Here is a 15,535-nt window from a genome sequence, read left to right as displayed (position 1 = left end):
GTTTCAACAAATTTTATTTTATTAAAAAGGTGTTTTAATTGTAACCTCATACAAAATTAAGTAGGTATTTTTAAAACAAAAGTTTTCAAGATAGAGGCGTGATTATATTTTTCCCGTAATATTTATGATAATGTTACATAATTAAAAAAACATTAAACTTCGGGGATAAGGGGGGCGGAATGGTATTATTTGTTTTATTTCGTATATAAATACATTTTTTAAATTGTTTTAAAATGTACAGTTTGAGCTCTTTCAAACGATACTTCACTTGACCTAGTAACTAAATAGACTTTAAAATTTTGCCCCCTCTTCATATGGAGCATTTTTCATATAATTGAATAAAAATATGTACAATAAAAATTAACACTTCCAATGTCTGGGTTAGCGTTTTGCTCATAAATATTCCAAATTTCAAATCGATAGCTTAAGTAGTTCTTGAGATATGTGACAGACAGACGGGCGGACAGACGGACGCACTATAAGGGCTCACTTAGTGCTCATTTAGAAGGCGCGCAAACTCGCATGCGATTTTAGTTACATTGCGGACTGTTGGTTACGTCCAATTCGACCGACCGATCGAATTCATTACATTGCGGTTTTTAATCGGCCGGCTGAATTGTTGTAACCTCAATGGTCCGCACTGCAATGTAAATTAAAATCGCATGCGAGTTTGCGCGCCGTCTGAGTTTTTTATCTTTTGTATCTTTTTGGTTCGGAACCCTAAAAAGCATCCGTACCTATATCAGTTACGCACCATTAAAATTGCACACGGGGTCTCATCATGCTTAGATTACATTGTTTATTCCAATTCCGTTACTTTATACCTAAAAGCATCGAACATGTAGGTATGGCTTTCGGTTAATGAAATCCGATAAGATGATAAGTAAATCTGCAATAAATTTTAATTGATAACATTTGTATATAAAACTGACACTGGCCCGGATTTCACTACTGTTATGTCATTTGGAACCATGGCCTCATCTCTAGTGGTTTTTCTGTGCGCTGTATTCGCAGGTAGTAATATTTCAGTTTTTACAGTACATTATGGTGTTGGAAAAGTAACACCCTAGTGCGGTAACTAGCAATATACGTGCGTATGTAGAAAATTTAAAGGGCCATATGTACTGTAAAACGTAAAATACACGTGCGAAAAGGTAATTCGCAACGAGTCGAGATAAATAAATCGACACGTATATTCAAGGTAGGTAAGTAAGTAAAGTATGTTCAACCCACAGATATAAGATAATATAACATATAACATACATTAAAATATCTCGTCTATTGTATGAAATTCTCTTATATACTCGTATTTTGATTTTTATTACCTACCTATAACTATATTTTCAGTTACCAAAATATAAAATTGATGTCCCTAATATTTAGCAAGTATGGTAATCATAAGATGCATCTTTTGCAGTGTTTTCGGGCACGGCGGCCCAGACGACCTACTTGCCCGATTCGGAAAATGTCTACCATCTATTCACCAGGTAAGTCGAATGGTGTTATTAAGTACCTACACTAAGCTAACAAAAATAGTAGAATCTAGATTATTGCACATTTAAAGTAATACCTATTTGTTTTATTTCTCTAAAAGTTTAATTGCTTAAAATTTTATGCCCCCTGGCCAAATTTCTAAGATTTGATGTAGGTACTTAAATATTTTTAACTGACTTCCAAATCCCAAAGGAGGAGGTTATCAATTCGGTTGTATGTTTTTTATTTTTATTTTTTTTATTTTTTATGTTTGTTACTCCATATCTCCGTCATTACTGGACCGATTTTGAATATTATTTTTTTGATTGTATGTATATGCATACAGATTGGTCCCGTTTCTGTCAAAATCCAGTTCTGATGATGGGATCCATGAGGAATCGACGGAACTTAAAAAATCTTAAAGGCATACATATGGTGATTTTTGTGTTTTTATCAACAAATCAAGCATATACATTCAAAAACGTGACATTTGATCAGAACGGAACTCTTCAACGACGCATAGTTCACCTTTGGCGATTTGTCCTCTTCGTTATGTTTGTTAAGCAAGTTAAGTTTATAAGCCACAATTTTGTCAAGCTTGAGTTCTGATGATGGGATCCATGAGAAATCGAGGGAACTCCTCAAATTTTAAAGGGATGCGTATAGAGATTTTTGTATTTTCATCAGAAAATCAAGCATTTTCATTAAAAACTGTCGCATTTGATGAAGTGGAACTGCTGATGATGATCAGAACGGAACTCTTCAACGACGCATAGTTCACGTTTGGCGATTTGTCCTCTTCGTTATGTTTGTTAAGCAAGTTTAGTTTTTAAGCCACGTTTCTGTCAATCTCGAGTTCTGATGATGGGATCCATAAGGAATCGAGGGAACTCCTCAAATCTTAAAGGCATACGTATAGAATTTTTTGTATTTTCATCATAAAATGAAGCATTTACATTAAAAACTGTCGCATTTGATGAAGTGGAACTGCTGATGATGATCAGAACAGAACTCTTCAACGACGCATAGTACATGTTTGGTGATTTTGATTTTGACTTGGACTGGGACCCGGACTCATACCCGGATCCGGTTCGGACCCGGACTCGGACTCGGACTCGGACCCGGACTCGGACCCGGACTCGGACCCGGACTCGGACCCGGACTCGGACCCGGACCCGGACTCGGACCGGGACTCGGACCCGGACTCTGACTCAGAGACCCGGACCTTGACCCGGAAACCACTATGATACCTAAACTAAATAAACCACTATGATTACCTACCATAAAATGTGGGTATGATGATGCCAAACCCCTCCCGTACACCGCACCGCATGCGCCATTAAGTGGGTTAGGTTAGGTTTGAACTGCGATCCTCACAGAACCGAACAAAAGTGGGTTAGGTTTGGTTAGAACTGCGAGTCTTACAGAAACGAAATCCATCGTATAAAAAATGGAACCTCGACACGAAAAGAAGAAGAAGAAACGAAATGCTACTAGAGAAGTGGGTTTGATTAGGTTCGAACTGCGATCCTCACAGAACCGAACTGCTATCAGAGAAGTGGGTTAGGTTAGGCTAGAACTACGACCCTTACGGAAACGAAATGCTACTAGAAAGTACTGGTTTTACCTCCTTTTCTACATAGTGCACCATCTACCATAATCTTTCACCGGGCCCCATAGAAGTCGGTTTTTTTTTCTTAAAAATTATTTTAAACGTACTCCTGCAACTAAATCTATCGAACAGTTTTGGTGACATTTGGGCATATTCATATTTCATTCGTTTGAACATACGCATAAACAAGCTAACAGCCCAGCCCACACGCGTATTACACTTACCGTTTCGGTTCCGGGATAATTTGATCATTTGTTTAAAATAAACCAACCTTCAAATCAAGAGTGAACAGGCACCTTCTGGGCGAGCTCGCTCCATCGTAGGCCACGTCTACGCCTCGGCTAGTCTGTGGCCATGAGTAAGCCCATTCATAATAAAAAAAAAAATAAAAAAAAAATACATAGAGTTAAAAAACATACAGATGTACAACTAGGAGAAAATAATGAAAATTAACAAAGTAGAAGATTCACGTCTATCCATATCGCCTCACAGAACTATGTATTAGCAAAATCACTTGATACGAGGAGCACGTTCAGGTATTCTAAAGCGTGATCCAGTGGTGATTTACTGTGGGACACTGTAGTAATGTTGTAGCACACAGTGACTGTACGAGTTTTAGTTACAGGAATCGGATAAGGTGATGAACTTAATTCTTGGTCGGTAACTTGGATGTAGCCATTGCCGACCAAAACACTACAATACGATGTTTGAACCCGTGTTAAGGTAATAATTGACTAAATTATAATAAACACTTTACAGACAAAACCCAACCATCAGCCAGCCCATGGTCCTCGGTTACTCGACTCTGATCGGAGCCAACTTCGACCCGGCCCGCCGCACCGTCGTCCTCATCCACGGCTGGGACTCCACCGCCCTTTCCGCCTCCAACGTGGCTCTCGTCCCTGGTAACCGATTACAAAACTTCTCTTTCACCTGGGGGCCGATTTTTGAATTTCGATCGCTCGATTTCTTCACTCGAAAATCGGTGGAAAACGGCGTAAATCCAATTTTAGAAATACGAGCGATCGAAATTTGGAATCTATATTGACCACTCGATTTCAATTCTATTAGAAGAATTTAAATGCCTAGTAGTGGAGATATAAATTTTTGAAATACACGAAATCGAGTGGTCGAAATTAAAAAATCGGGTCCCTGTGTAGTCGTAGCTATCTAGAGTGGAAGTCACGGAAGCATGACCATCTAGTGAAAGGGTCTCATTGTTTCCCAAAAAGTTTTAAGTAATGTATTGTTTGTCCGAATTATTGTTAGTTATAATTTGTTTTTCTCACAAACGCGTAACTTTTCAGGATTGCCATAAAACAAACCTAACCTACAGGATAACCTTACGAAAATCCTGAAAAGTTAACGGTTTCAGAATTATAACTAATATGATAATAAACAAAAAATACATTATGACTTCAAACTTTATGTCAAACAAAAAGACCCCCTTGTGAAACTAGATGAAAATATGTAGTGTAAACTAGAGGCCGATTCTGATTTAACAATTTGATAAGGTTATGTAGGTATAATTTATATATATTATATATATCTAGATATGACACGAGCAAAATCTAATCATAAGTGGGTTAAACCATACCGGTAGCAAACAACCAGATACCTTCGTAATTTTTTTCGCCGACTTCAAAAATTATAAAATACTTAAAATATTATTATTACGGATTATCCCTTATTAAAGCAATGTTACTATATCACGTTGCAAGGTGAACAGCAATCATGAGGTCTTAAATAAATAAATAATAAATAAATAAATATTATAGGTCATTTGACACGAATTGACTTAGGCTCCAGGGCCCCACGGTAAGGTCTTTATTTAGTAATTTCATCGATTTGAAACCTGATTTCTTGACTTTCGTTAAAAATAGTTTGTTACTGGATTTTTTTTAACACGTGTTTTCAGCCATCATCGCAGCCGCAGACGTGAACCTGATCGCCGTGGACTGGAGCGCCGGCGCCGGCACCACCGACTACAATGTACTCATCAGCCACAACGTGCCACTTTGCGGTAAGCTCCTCCAAAAGATCACTCAGAGAGCCTACTGCGAACCACGTTCGACGTGTTGCCTCCCTGTCACACATACGTACGAATTTACAAGTGCAACAGAGAGGCAACACGTCCAACGTGGTTCGCGGTAGGCCCACTGATGACATGGAGAAGGGCTCATTTAGACGATGCGAGAACTCGCATGCGAGTTTCATTACATTGCGGTTTTTGATCGGTCGGTTGAATTGGACGTAATCAACAGTCCGCAATGTAACTAAAACCGCATGCGAGTTCGCGCGCCGTCTAAATCAACCCTAAAAGGTTACATCCGGAATCAGACCGCTCCAGCGTTACTGCTGTAATATTGCTACAGGAAGCAGGATTGTCAGTATTCCAAGTATTAACCTTGATTTTGACATTTCCTGCAACAGTACAGTCGGCAACGTTCTAATTGCAAAGCAAATTGACAGCGACATCGTCCATGTCAACGTTTAGTTAGCTTGAACGGTTTCTAGAACTTTAGGTACAGTCACCTGCAATGCAATAATATGTTACTCTTCGAAGCCCGCAAAAATATTTGATAGTGCCATAAGAGCGTGTCGCATATTTTTGCGGCCTTCGTTGTATAACAAGTTATTGCAGGTGACTGTACAACAAGATATAATGTGTGTACTTAACTATATACAATTATACACATCGTAGAAATACAAGAATCAGCTTGCAAGATTTTATTACATTGTTACTTAGTTACAAGCGAAGTAAATATATTTACCTAGATAGATATTCAATCACAACTTACAATGCTTTGTGACCAGCATTTGTGACACAAACAATAACAAAAGGCAAAAAAAGAAAAGGCAACATACAATTTGACATTTGTAAAGTGGCTACCATAAATATTTCTATATATTATGATATTCTTGATAATAATTTAGTAGGTTGGTATATAAGTGTGTTATTAATAATAAATACCTTGTCCCCAGCTGAAAGCATAGCCCGTTTCATCGTGTGGCTGAATCTCGAGACCGGCGCTACTATTGACCAGTACCACATCATTGGGTTCGAAGTCGGTGCCCACCTCGGCGGCATCGTCGGCAGAAACCTCAACAGTCTAATTCCTTTCATTACTGGTAAGACATTAAACAAATAAACACACGTGTTCTTAAAAATAATATTATCCAGAGTCTGTATAATGTTCTAAGCAAACTCGGCACCGACTTTGATTGAAGTGACAAAAAGTGTAACCACATCTATTAAGAATGTAGATACTTAAGCGTACGTCATTTTAGATCTGTGAGTGCAACTAACTATACTTGACCTTTTAATTTTATCGAAAAACTATCCTCCCAATTCGCATAAGGCCCAACCTACAAATGAAAAATCCAAAATTTACCACTGAAATTTGAACCTATAATTTAGCAAATAGACTTGATTTTGCGTTATTGAAAAATTGAACGTAACAAAGCAAAAGTGACACTGTTCCAATTGAATACAAATTTCATCGAACTTAAGAGTATCTCTTAAGGTAGGACCTTGGGCCTTGAGGTAATCAAGAACTAAAGAAGTCTTTGTAAATAGTAATCAAATCAGAATAAATACATATCTCAGAACTCTTTTTTTTCGTCCATATTACGGTTTTAACTTCCGGGGTAAAATAATGTTATCTTTCAGCCCTGGCCCCGACCCGTCACGGCTTCAACGGGACCAACCAGTTCTTCTCCACCGACGGGGCCTACACGGAGGCCATCCACACCGACGCGTTCGGCAGCGGCACGCACGAGCCCGTGGCTCACTCCGACTTCTATCCCAACGGTGGCTTCTCACAGCCGGGGTGCGACATCGTCGACTGGGAGTGCAGCCGTGACAGGTGAATTACATACCGTACAAGTACCTTTAGTACACACTTGCAAGTACGGTTCAAGTTCCAGTAAGATGGCGGTTGGCGCTTACGACGCGTAGCAGCGTATTCCTATTGGAGCTACGTGAATAACAGAAGCTTCTTTCCACCCCTACCCTGAATTACCCCTATAATAAAATAAACTAACCCTTTATAATTAATTAAATTAACCCTAAATTATTCTGATCTATATTAAATTGCACGCGAAATTTCCTTAAACGGACTATTTAACAACGTTCGATGAATCAAAGTCAACGTTTAATTTAAGGATAAACCAGGCAACGTTTAGTTTATCGCCGAACGCTTGATTTATAGTTTACGGATGTATCCTCCTCTCCAGAGTTGTATCTATTACGTAATAATTTCGGATGGGTTACATTTAATTATGTGTGTACATTTACCTATTTAAGAAGTGGAGTTTGAAGTCACACAGATTTTCGAAGCAGGAATTTAAAAAAAATAGTAAAAAAAAGACTTCATCTGTTTCTAAACCTGATTTATTTCGACGTAAACAATATATCAATATACGTGGGCCATACTAAAAGTTTCTGGATTCTGATATATGAGACGACTTATTTTTTCTAAGTGGCCAGTCCAGGAATTTTCAGTATGCCCTAAGTATAAAGGAGACAGTAGGAGTTACATAAAATCTGTCTCTAGGTCCTTCCTATACTTCGCGGAGTCGATTGTTTCTGGAGGCTTCGCGGGGTCCCGCTGCGAGGGTGATTTCGACTCGGACATTATCTTGCCTATCAACTGCAACCCCGAGGATACACTGCCTATGGGAGGCCTGACTGATAAGACGGGGTGAGTATGACCACAGAATAGATAAGTGTACGATCGAAGTTTCGGTTTCGGCAGTTTTCGACATAAAAATCATGTTTCGACCTACAATTTGGTTTCGGCCAAAAAAACTGCCTAACGTTTCAGCCGCGCCGAAATTGTATTTTCGGTAGTGTCATGTTATCTGGGGGCCTAGCCAATATAACAATTGTTGTTAGAAAACTTCAATCGAAACTTTTAAACTAATGTGTAGAAATAGTCACGTGACTTTTCGTAGCACCTGCCATCTTTTCGTATGGCGTTTGTCGTTATACAATTGTCATATTGGCTAAGGCCCTCAGATTGCTCTCAATTAAGTATTCTTAATTAACTGTCACTCCTATCTATTGTTTTTAATAATTTGATAGGCACCCCTTCACGATCGGCTACTTATAGAAAGGTGGGTTATTTTTAGACCAAAGTAAACTCAAAACGCCGACAAAGACTTAATATTTATAATCAGAAAATTTCAGAGGAATTTTAATAATATTCCATTATAATATATTGTATTGCTTTCAGTAATTGGGGATTCTTCTACGTGCCCGTCAACGCCCAATCCCCCTTCTCCCAGGGCTGACTCTTCTGTGATAACAGCCTTTGAATCCTTCATAATATACAATTTGACTTGTGTTATATTTGTTTTATTTATTAATTTGTCTGATAGACTGCACATTTTTTCATGACAATCGCGTGAGTTATGTATATCATCTTTTTGTATCTCCTTGGATATCACGGGCCTATAATCCCGGTTTTTTGATAGGCTTGCGTGCTGGGGACACAGATCCAACACGTAGAGGCCCCTTGGAGAGCTTTAATGTCATATATATCATCATTATTACCTACGTAATGACTGGCCCCAGTCTCACCACTCACCCCTGTGACAATTGTTACCTGCCAGTAACAATTCGCGGTAGGTACATTGTTGGGTCAATTCAACAAGTTCATTTAATATTTAATTATTTTAAAATTTCATTCAAACACTATTTTGGCGGCGTGGCTCCGTTGAATCGTCTGGTCTTATGTCGGTTTCGGCAGTTTGCCCCGGAACCTCCGAAACACCAGGCCGATAGAGCTTGTGAATCGGAGTAAAAATAACATAAAAATTTCCAAAATAAAAATATACCTACTATAGACTTTACTTATTTGGCACATTTAGGTACTTAGCATTTGTTGCGCGCAGTGCCGGATTTACCACTAGGCTGAGTAGGCTGAAGCCTAGGGAGGCAGATTTAAGGGGGCGGCAAATTTGGGTCAAAACAATATTTTATGTGCTGTTCAGATAGGGTAGACCAGAATTTATTTGTAAAATTTAAATAACAAGCATAATTTGTCGATTTTGCCGCCCTCTGTCATGTCAAGACCTTTTTGAAGTACGGAACCCTAAAAATGTACCTACCCACCTACCATTTTCTCGAAAAAATTTCGCGCTCGCTGCGCTCGCGTTTCCATTTAAGTACCTACATTATCTGTGACCCATCTGACTATACTTCGTTTTTTTTAGCATTACAAATTAGGTAAACAATCTTGATGTGTATTTTAATTGAAAAACACATTTTATAAATAAGTTACGGCAAATATGTAACAATCATTAATCTAATACGATCATTTATATTCTTCTGCTTTCATAAGTAATAGTTTTATATTTTTATAAAGCGTTTTTCAATTAAAAGACATGTCAAGATCGCTTACCTTCTTGCAAGTTCTTTCTAATGCTAAAAAAACGAACTATACATTGTAAATTTGGGATGGTCGTCGATTCTTGTATCTTCCTGGTATTATGGGTTCCGTTTTTTTTCCTTTTGAAGTACGTAATCCTAAAAATTTACCTACGTACTATTTTCTCGAAAAAATTTCGCGCTCGCTACGCTCGCGTTTTCGTTTATCCAACTACATTTTATTGTGACCCATCTGACCATATCATTGAATGATAGCACAGAACCTAGTAGAACGCCAGCGGTAATGTCCACGCTATCGGAGCAGCTACCCTAATAGCATTTTCTTGTAGGGATTTTGTTGGGCCTTTGTTTACGTATTAGTTGGGCAACCGTTATATTTGGCCGTACGATTTGCTGGAGGGCCCTCGACAAAGGCCCTCCCGAAGATTCCCAACAGAGGGCCATAAGAGTAATTTTTTCGTTGGGCCTATTTAAATAAATCATACAATTATTCAACGGTGGTGGTTTTGGTTGGGCCTATACACATTTGTTTGATGGTTGGTTAATTGTTACATTTGGCCGTACGATTTGCTGGAGGGCCCTCGACAAAGGCCCTCCCGAAGATTCCCAACAGAGGGCCATTAGAGTAATTTTTTCGTTGGGCCTATTTAAGTAAATCATACAATTATTCAACGGTGGTGGTTTTGGTTGGGCCGTGGTTGGGCCTATACACATTTGTTTGATGGTTGGTTAATTGTTACATTTGGCCGTATGGCTTGCTGTAGGGCCAACTGCAAAAATATAAAAAAGTGAAATTTTTTCGTTGTGCTTCTGTTTACAAATTCAACAATTACCCAAGGGCAAGTCAGGTAGGTCGGTAGGTAGTCGTGCACCAGATTGAAGGCCCAACACAGCTTGTCCCACAAAGGGCCAACATTGTAACTTTAACGTTGGGCCTTGTGTAGGATTCTTACAATACCACCGTAGGTTGTGTAATTTATAGTGTGCCTACAGTCTATTATGTAATGGGCTTTTGTTTACGAGTCCTACAGTTACCCTACGTTAAGTGGTTGTGTAATACGACGTTGGGCCTTTGCTGATAAATATTACTATTACACTACGGTAGGCATTGGTTGTATCCACATGAAGGCCCTAGGCAGCAGTTGTTGTTAATCTTCTCTGTATCGTTCCAATTTTAGTATATGTACTGCCGAAGCAAGTACACTTACTATACACTCTAAATTGTATATATACTAACCGCACTTCGAAACTTCGTAAGCGAGATTTATGTTTTTTGAGATTTAAATTGAGAAAATGTTGGTAAAATACAATTTTTTAAATTTATGTGTAAATTTTATAGTTATAGCTACTAGATTTATAAGTTACTTTTAAAAAATATTATGATTATATCCGGAATAATCGAGAAAATAACTATAACTTCGATGTTTGGAGACAGTAACGCCATCTAGTGACGCCACAAGCAAACTCAACTGGTATTGTTGGGCATCAGTACCACAGCCATTGTTGGTAAATGCGATATTTGTGCTCACTGGGCCAACGAATGTTATCGTTGTTTAGCCACCGGTACCAAAATACACAAAGGCCCATTGTTAGGCGTCAGTGCCACAGCCAATGTTGGTAAATACGATATTTGTCATCATTGGGCCATCGGATGATATCGTTGAATAGCCAACGTTACCAAAATAAACAAAGGCCCATTGTTGGGCATCAGTGCCACAGCCAATGTTGGTAAATGCGATTTTTGTCATCATTGGGCCATCGGATGATATCGTTGATTAGCCAACGTTACCAAAATAAACAAAGGCCCATTGTTGGGCATCAATGCTACAGTCAATGTTGGTAAATGCCATATTTGTCGTCATTGGGCTATCGGATGATATCGTTGATTAGCCAACGTTACCAAAATAAACAAAGGCCCGTTGTTGGGTATCAATGCTACAGCCAATGTTGGTAAATGCGATATTTGTCGTCATTGGGCCATCGGATGATATCGTTGATTAGCCAACGTTACCAAAATAAACAAAGGCCCACTGTTGGGTATCAATGCTACAGCCAATGTTGGTAAATGCGATATTTGTCGTCATTGGGCCATCGGATGATATCGTTGATTAGCCAACGTTACCAAAATAAACAAAGGCCCACTGTTGGGTATCAGTGCCACAGCCAATGTTGGTAAATGCAATTTTTGTCATCATTGGGCCATCGGATGATATCGTTGATTAGCCAACGTTACCAAAATACACAAAGGCCCATTGTTGGGCATCAATGCTACAGTCAATGTTGGTAAATGCCATATTTGTCGTCATTGGGCCATCGGATGATATCGTTGATTAGCCAACGTTACCAAAATAAACAAAGGCCCGTTGTTGGGCATCAGTGCCACAGCCAATGTTGGTAAATGCGATTTTTGTCATCATTGGGCCATCGGATGATATCGTTGATTAGCCAACGTTACCAAAATACACAAAGGCCCATGCTGGGCATCAATGCTACAGCCAATGTTGGTAAATGCGATATTTGTCGTCATTGGGCCATCGGATGATATCGTCGATTAGCCAACGTTACCAAAATAAACAAAGGCCCATTGTTGGGCATCAGTGCCACAGCCAATGTTGGTAAATGCGATATTTGTCATCATTGGGTCATCGGATGATATCGTTGACTAGCCAACGTTACCAAAATACACAAAGGCCCATTGTTGGGCATCAATGCCACAGCCAATGTTGGTAAATGCGGTATTCGTCACCATTGGGCCAACGAATGTTATCGTTGTTTAGCGAACGGTAGCAAAATACACAAAGGCCCATTGTTGGGCATCACTGCTACTGCCAATGTTGGTAAATGCGATATATGTCATCATTGGGCCAACGAATATTATCGTTGCTTAGCCAACGGTACCAAAATACACAAAGGCCCATTGTTGGGCATCTGTGCCACAGCGAATGTTGGTAAATGCGATGGTGGGCCAATACAAAATTAATGTTGGCTACGGAACGAACCTCATCCCAACGTTTTCCCTACCGTTGGCACCGTGGGCCCCAACGAAAATGCTACTAGGGTACCGTCTACTATACGGCTCATATGCGTCTACCGGATAAAAAGCTAGCGATCCATTTGTATGGCATAGTCTTTCGAGCAGACTCAATGCCAGACCCGACCGAACTCCTTAGCTATATCCAGCCTGACTGCCAATGCCTCACCTTGATTCTCAATGGCCAAAACCCAGCGGTACCCACCGGTCACCGATCAGATCAGGCAAATATAAAGAGGTTGCATCGTCATTGATTGAGTGACAAAAACGGCCCATATAAATCTGTATCTAGAATGTGACATTTGTGACGTTACCTTATATGTATTTTAATATGGCTATGGTGTGTTGTACTATAAAATTAAACTCCTCTGACAGGAAAGTACTTTAAAAAACCTATAAGCGAGGCGGATAGGGGCGGCAAAATCGGCATAGCCTACGGGCGGCAAATGTCTAAATCCGGCACTGGTTGCGCGAGAATACGGCAACTAATTCATTTTTACCACACCAACCTAAAGCAGATATTACATGTAAAATATCAAACAAAATCAAAACAAATCAAATCATAATGAATGTTATTAAATACTTATCATCCAAAATCATCATTTAAAAGTTAATTCTACCAGCAAACATGAGAAAACAACTCAAAATTTGCATTTGATTACTTTGCCTCACATGTGAATAAAATGCAGATTTGCTATCAGTTTTGAAGTGCCAAGTAAGCCTTTCCGAGCTGGTGTGGTGAAAACTCGTATTATTTATCGGCAAATCGGCATAGATACAAAACACGTGTTATCAAACACTTGTTCTGTCGACGCAAATACTTAAATATTAATAGAACGTGAATTCGAATAGTAATCCAATCTTTTATCTTCATGTTACCATAATCTTAAGTGGCATGTTTACAACCTTCCAATACTAGGTAAATATTTATCAAAATACGTTGATAAAATCAAGACGTTGGTCGCATTGGCTTTTATACTTTGCTGTAGACGTCAACCGTAACGGTTCCGTAACGTAACCGTAACAAAAGTGGGGATCTTTCTCTTTTACTCCAATGAAGGTGTAATTAGAGTGACAGAGAAAAATGCCCGTAATTTGCGAACTTCGATTTTCGCGGTTATAGCCCTTTGGACCATAACTAAATATGTATAGTAAGGTTGTGTGTAGGTAATGTAGGTATAAGTACAGTTACTTTTAAATTGTATCGTGGATGGCAACTTTCACAGTAAGTAACAAAACAAAACTTCCAAAACAAAACTTCCGTGAGACGCAGACATGATAAATATATTAAGAACGGGTCGCCTCGGGGTTTCACGACTAAGGGAGACCCTTAGTCGACGCGCATTCGGCAAAAGCCGACAGGAAAAAGCTTTATATCTGCGCAATAAGAGCGAAAAAGCCGTCGACTCGTCGGCTGGCGCCGGCCGATGCGAGCCGAGCCGAACGACAACATTTTCGCTCTTATTGCGCAGACATAAAGCTTTTTCCTATCGGCTCAGGCGCGGATCCAGCCCTCAAAAAAGGTTGTGGTCACAGCCACTCCAAAATCAGCCAAGTGCGAGTCGAGGGCAGGGACCGTATAACCGGTTTTATTAAATACCTGTATATAAACTGTCAAACGAATACCGGTTAAAATGTTATACCTATATTCGAATTAGAGGTATTGCTGTCATTCCGTTTTTGTCTTTATCGCTAAACTACACTAATTGACATAATGAAATACCGGTATTCATTAATACCTCAATAATAACAGGTATTCAGTATACCGGTAATGGTTATCGTATTTAATACCGGTATTCATTGCACTTGATCAAAGAGTAACCAAAAACTTTGCGACAAGAGGTTAAAGTTGTTGTTAAGTCCTCATGCTAATATTGATCGCAGTACAAGCGAAATATTTCATAATTTAACCACGAGCGTAGCAAGTGGTTCGAAATTGCGACCGTTTCAAAGCACGAGGTTAATGAATGAATTAATGAAAAGAATTAACCCCCGAAAACATTTCCATATGAAATATGAGCGCCGCGCCGGCGCGCCGCCGCCGCCATCAAAATTTTCGCGCCGCCGCCGCCGCCAAATTTTTCGCGTCGCCGCTGCCGACACTGCGCTATCGCCGTGGCATCGGCGTGACCTTGTTAGATACTAGAGTCTGTCTAAGCTAACTTTGCACCGATTTGAACAGAACAAAGTGAGGGAGTGTTATTATAATATAAACGTCATATTTTCATAGAAATTTGACATTAACGATGATATTTACACACGTTGTCGTTGCAAATGCTATGCAGATTAGTTTGATCGGGAATTTATTGCTTTTATATAAGGTGCTAACAAATTACAGCTTGGCAAAAAAGAGTAGAAATTAAAAAGTGGCAACACTGTAGTGTCGTCCCGTTTTCTTATATAAATTGATTTGAAAGGGACGACACTACAATGTTGCCACTTTTTAATTTCTACTCTTTTTTTCCAAGCTGTAGGTATCGATATTTTAAGAGATGGTACTTTATATAAAAACAGTTAACTTTAAATAGAAATCAAGAAAACTTTTCATATCATATTTTTGTTTTATTTACCGAACAAAAAAATAAATTAAAATTATATTAATAAAATTAATTAAAAATAATCATTACGTGCATTTAACCACATAAAGAAAAAATACATAGAGTGCTCATGCTCACTCCACACATCAGTTTTGGTACCAAAAATACTATTCTTTTCGTAGTCAACATTAGTATCGAGTAACGGAATTATCAGTACTGCTACTTGACAATAGATGTTGCACCGACCGAAAAGTCTAATGCTCAACAACTTTCAGCGAATATTAAACAAGGATTAACTGGAACTTATTTTCAACTCCTTCTGCTTTAATATTAGTTGTAAATAGTTGTTCAATACAATTTTCGTGAGTCGCGACATTTGAGACATCTAGTATCAAGTTACGGTACTGATAATTCCGCTACTCGATGCTAAATGTCAATTACGAAAATAATAGTCTTTTTGGTACCAAAACTGATGTATGGAGTGA

At 39.0% G+C, this 15,535-nt stretch overlaps 1 protein-coding gene across 1 annotated transcript; it reads left to right on the top strand.

Moving 5' to 3' along the window:
• Window positions 1-908: 908 nt before the first annotated feature.
• On the top strand, window positions 909-8,434 carry LOC134666990 (lipase member I-like). The gene is made up of 8 exons (XM_063524300.1): window positions 909-1,014; window positions 1,418-1,487; window positions 3,845-3,990; window positions 5,004-5,108; window positions 6,071-6,217; window positions 6,759-6,954; window positions 7,645-7,791; window positions 8,326-8,434. The coding sequence occupies exons 1-8, from the start codon at window positions 957-959 to the stop codon at window positions 8,381-8,383; spliced, it is 927 nt and encodes a 308-aa protein (XP_063380370.1). The 5' UTR covers window positions 909-956; the 3' UTR covers window positions 8,384-8,434.
• Window positions 8,435-15,535: the final 7,101 nt, after the last annotated feature.

Source organism: Cydia fagiglandana, chromosome 8, assembly GCF_963556715.1.
Source record: "Cydia fagiglandana chromosome 8, ilCydFagi1.1, whole genome shotgun sequence".
Classification (NCBI taxonomy): Eukaryota; Metazoa; Arthropoda; class Insecta; order Lepidoptera; family Tortricidae; genus Cydia; species Cydia fagiglandana.
Note: the sequence above shows the minus strand (reverse complement) of the source record. Positions and strands in the feature narration are given on the sequence as shown.

What these genes read in the sequence shown, in the direction of transcription:
- LOC134666990 (XM_063524300.1), top strand. Translation starts at nt 957, where the DNA reads ATGTCATTTGGAACCATGGCCTCATCTCTAGTGGTTTTTCTGTGCGCT. An exon ending in GTCTACCATCTATTCACCAG is followed by an intron (nt 1,488 to 3,844) that starts GTAAGTCGAATG and finishes AACACTTTACAG; the next exon opens with ACAAAACCCAACCATCAGCC. An exon ending in GGCCTGACTGATAAGACGGG is followed by an intron (nt 7,792 to 8,325) that starts GTGAGTATGACC and finishes TATTGCTTTCAG; the next exon opens with TAATTGGGGATTCTTCTACG.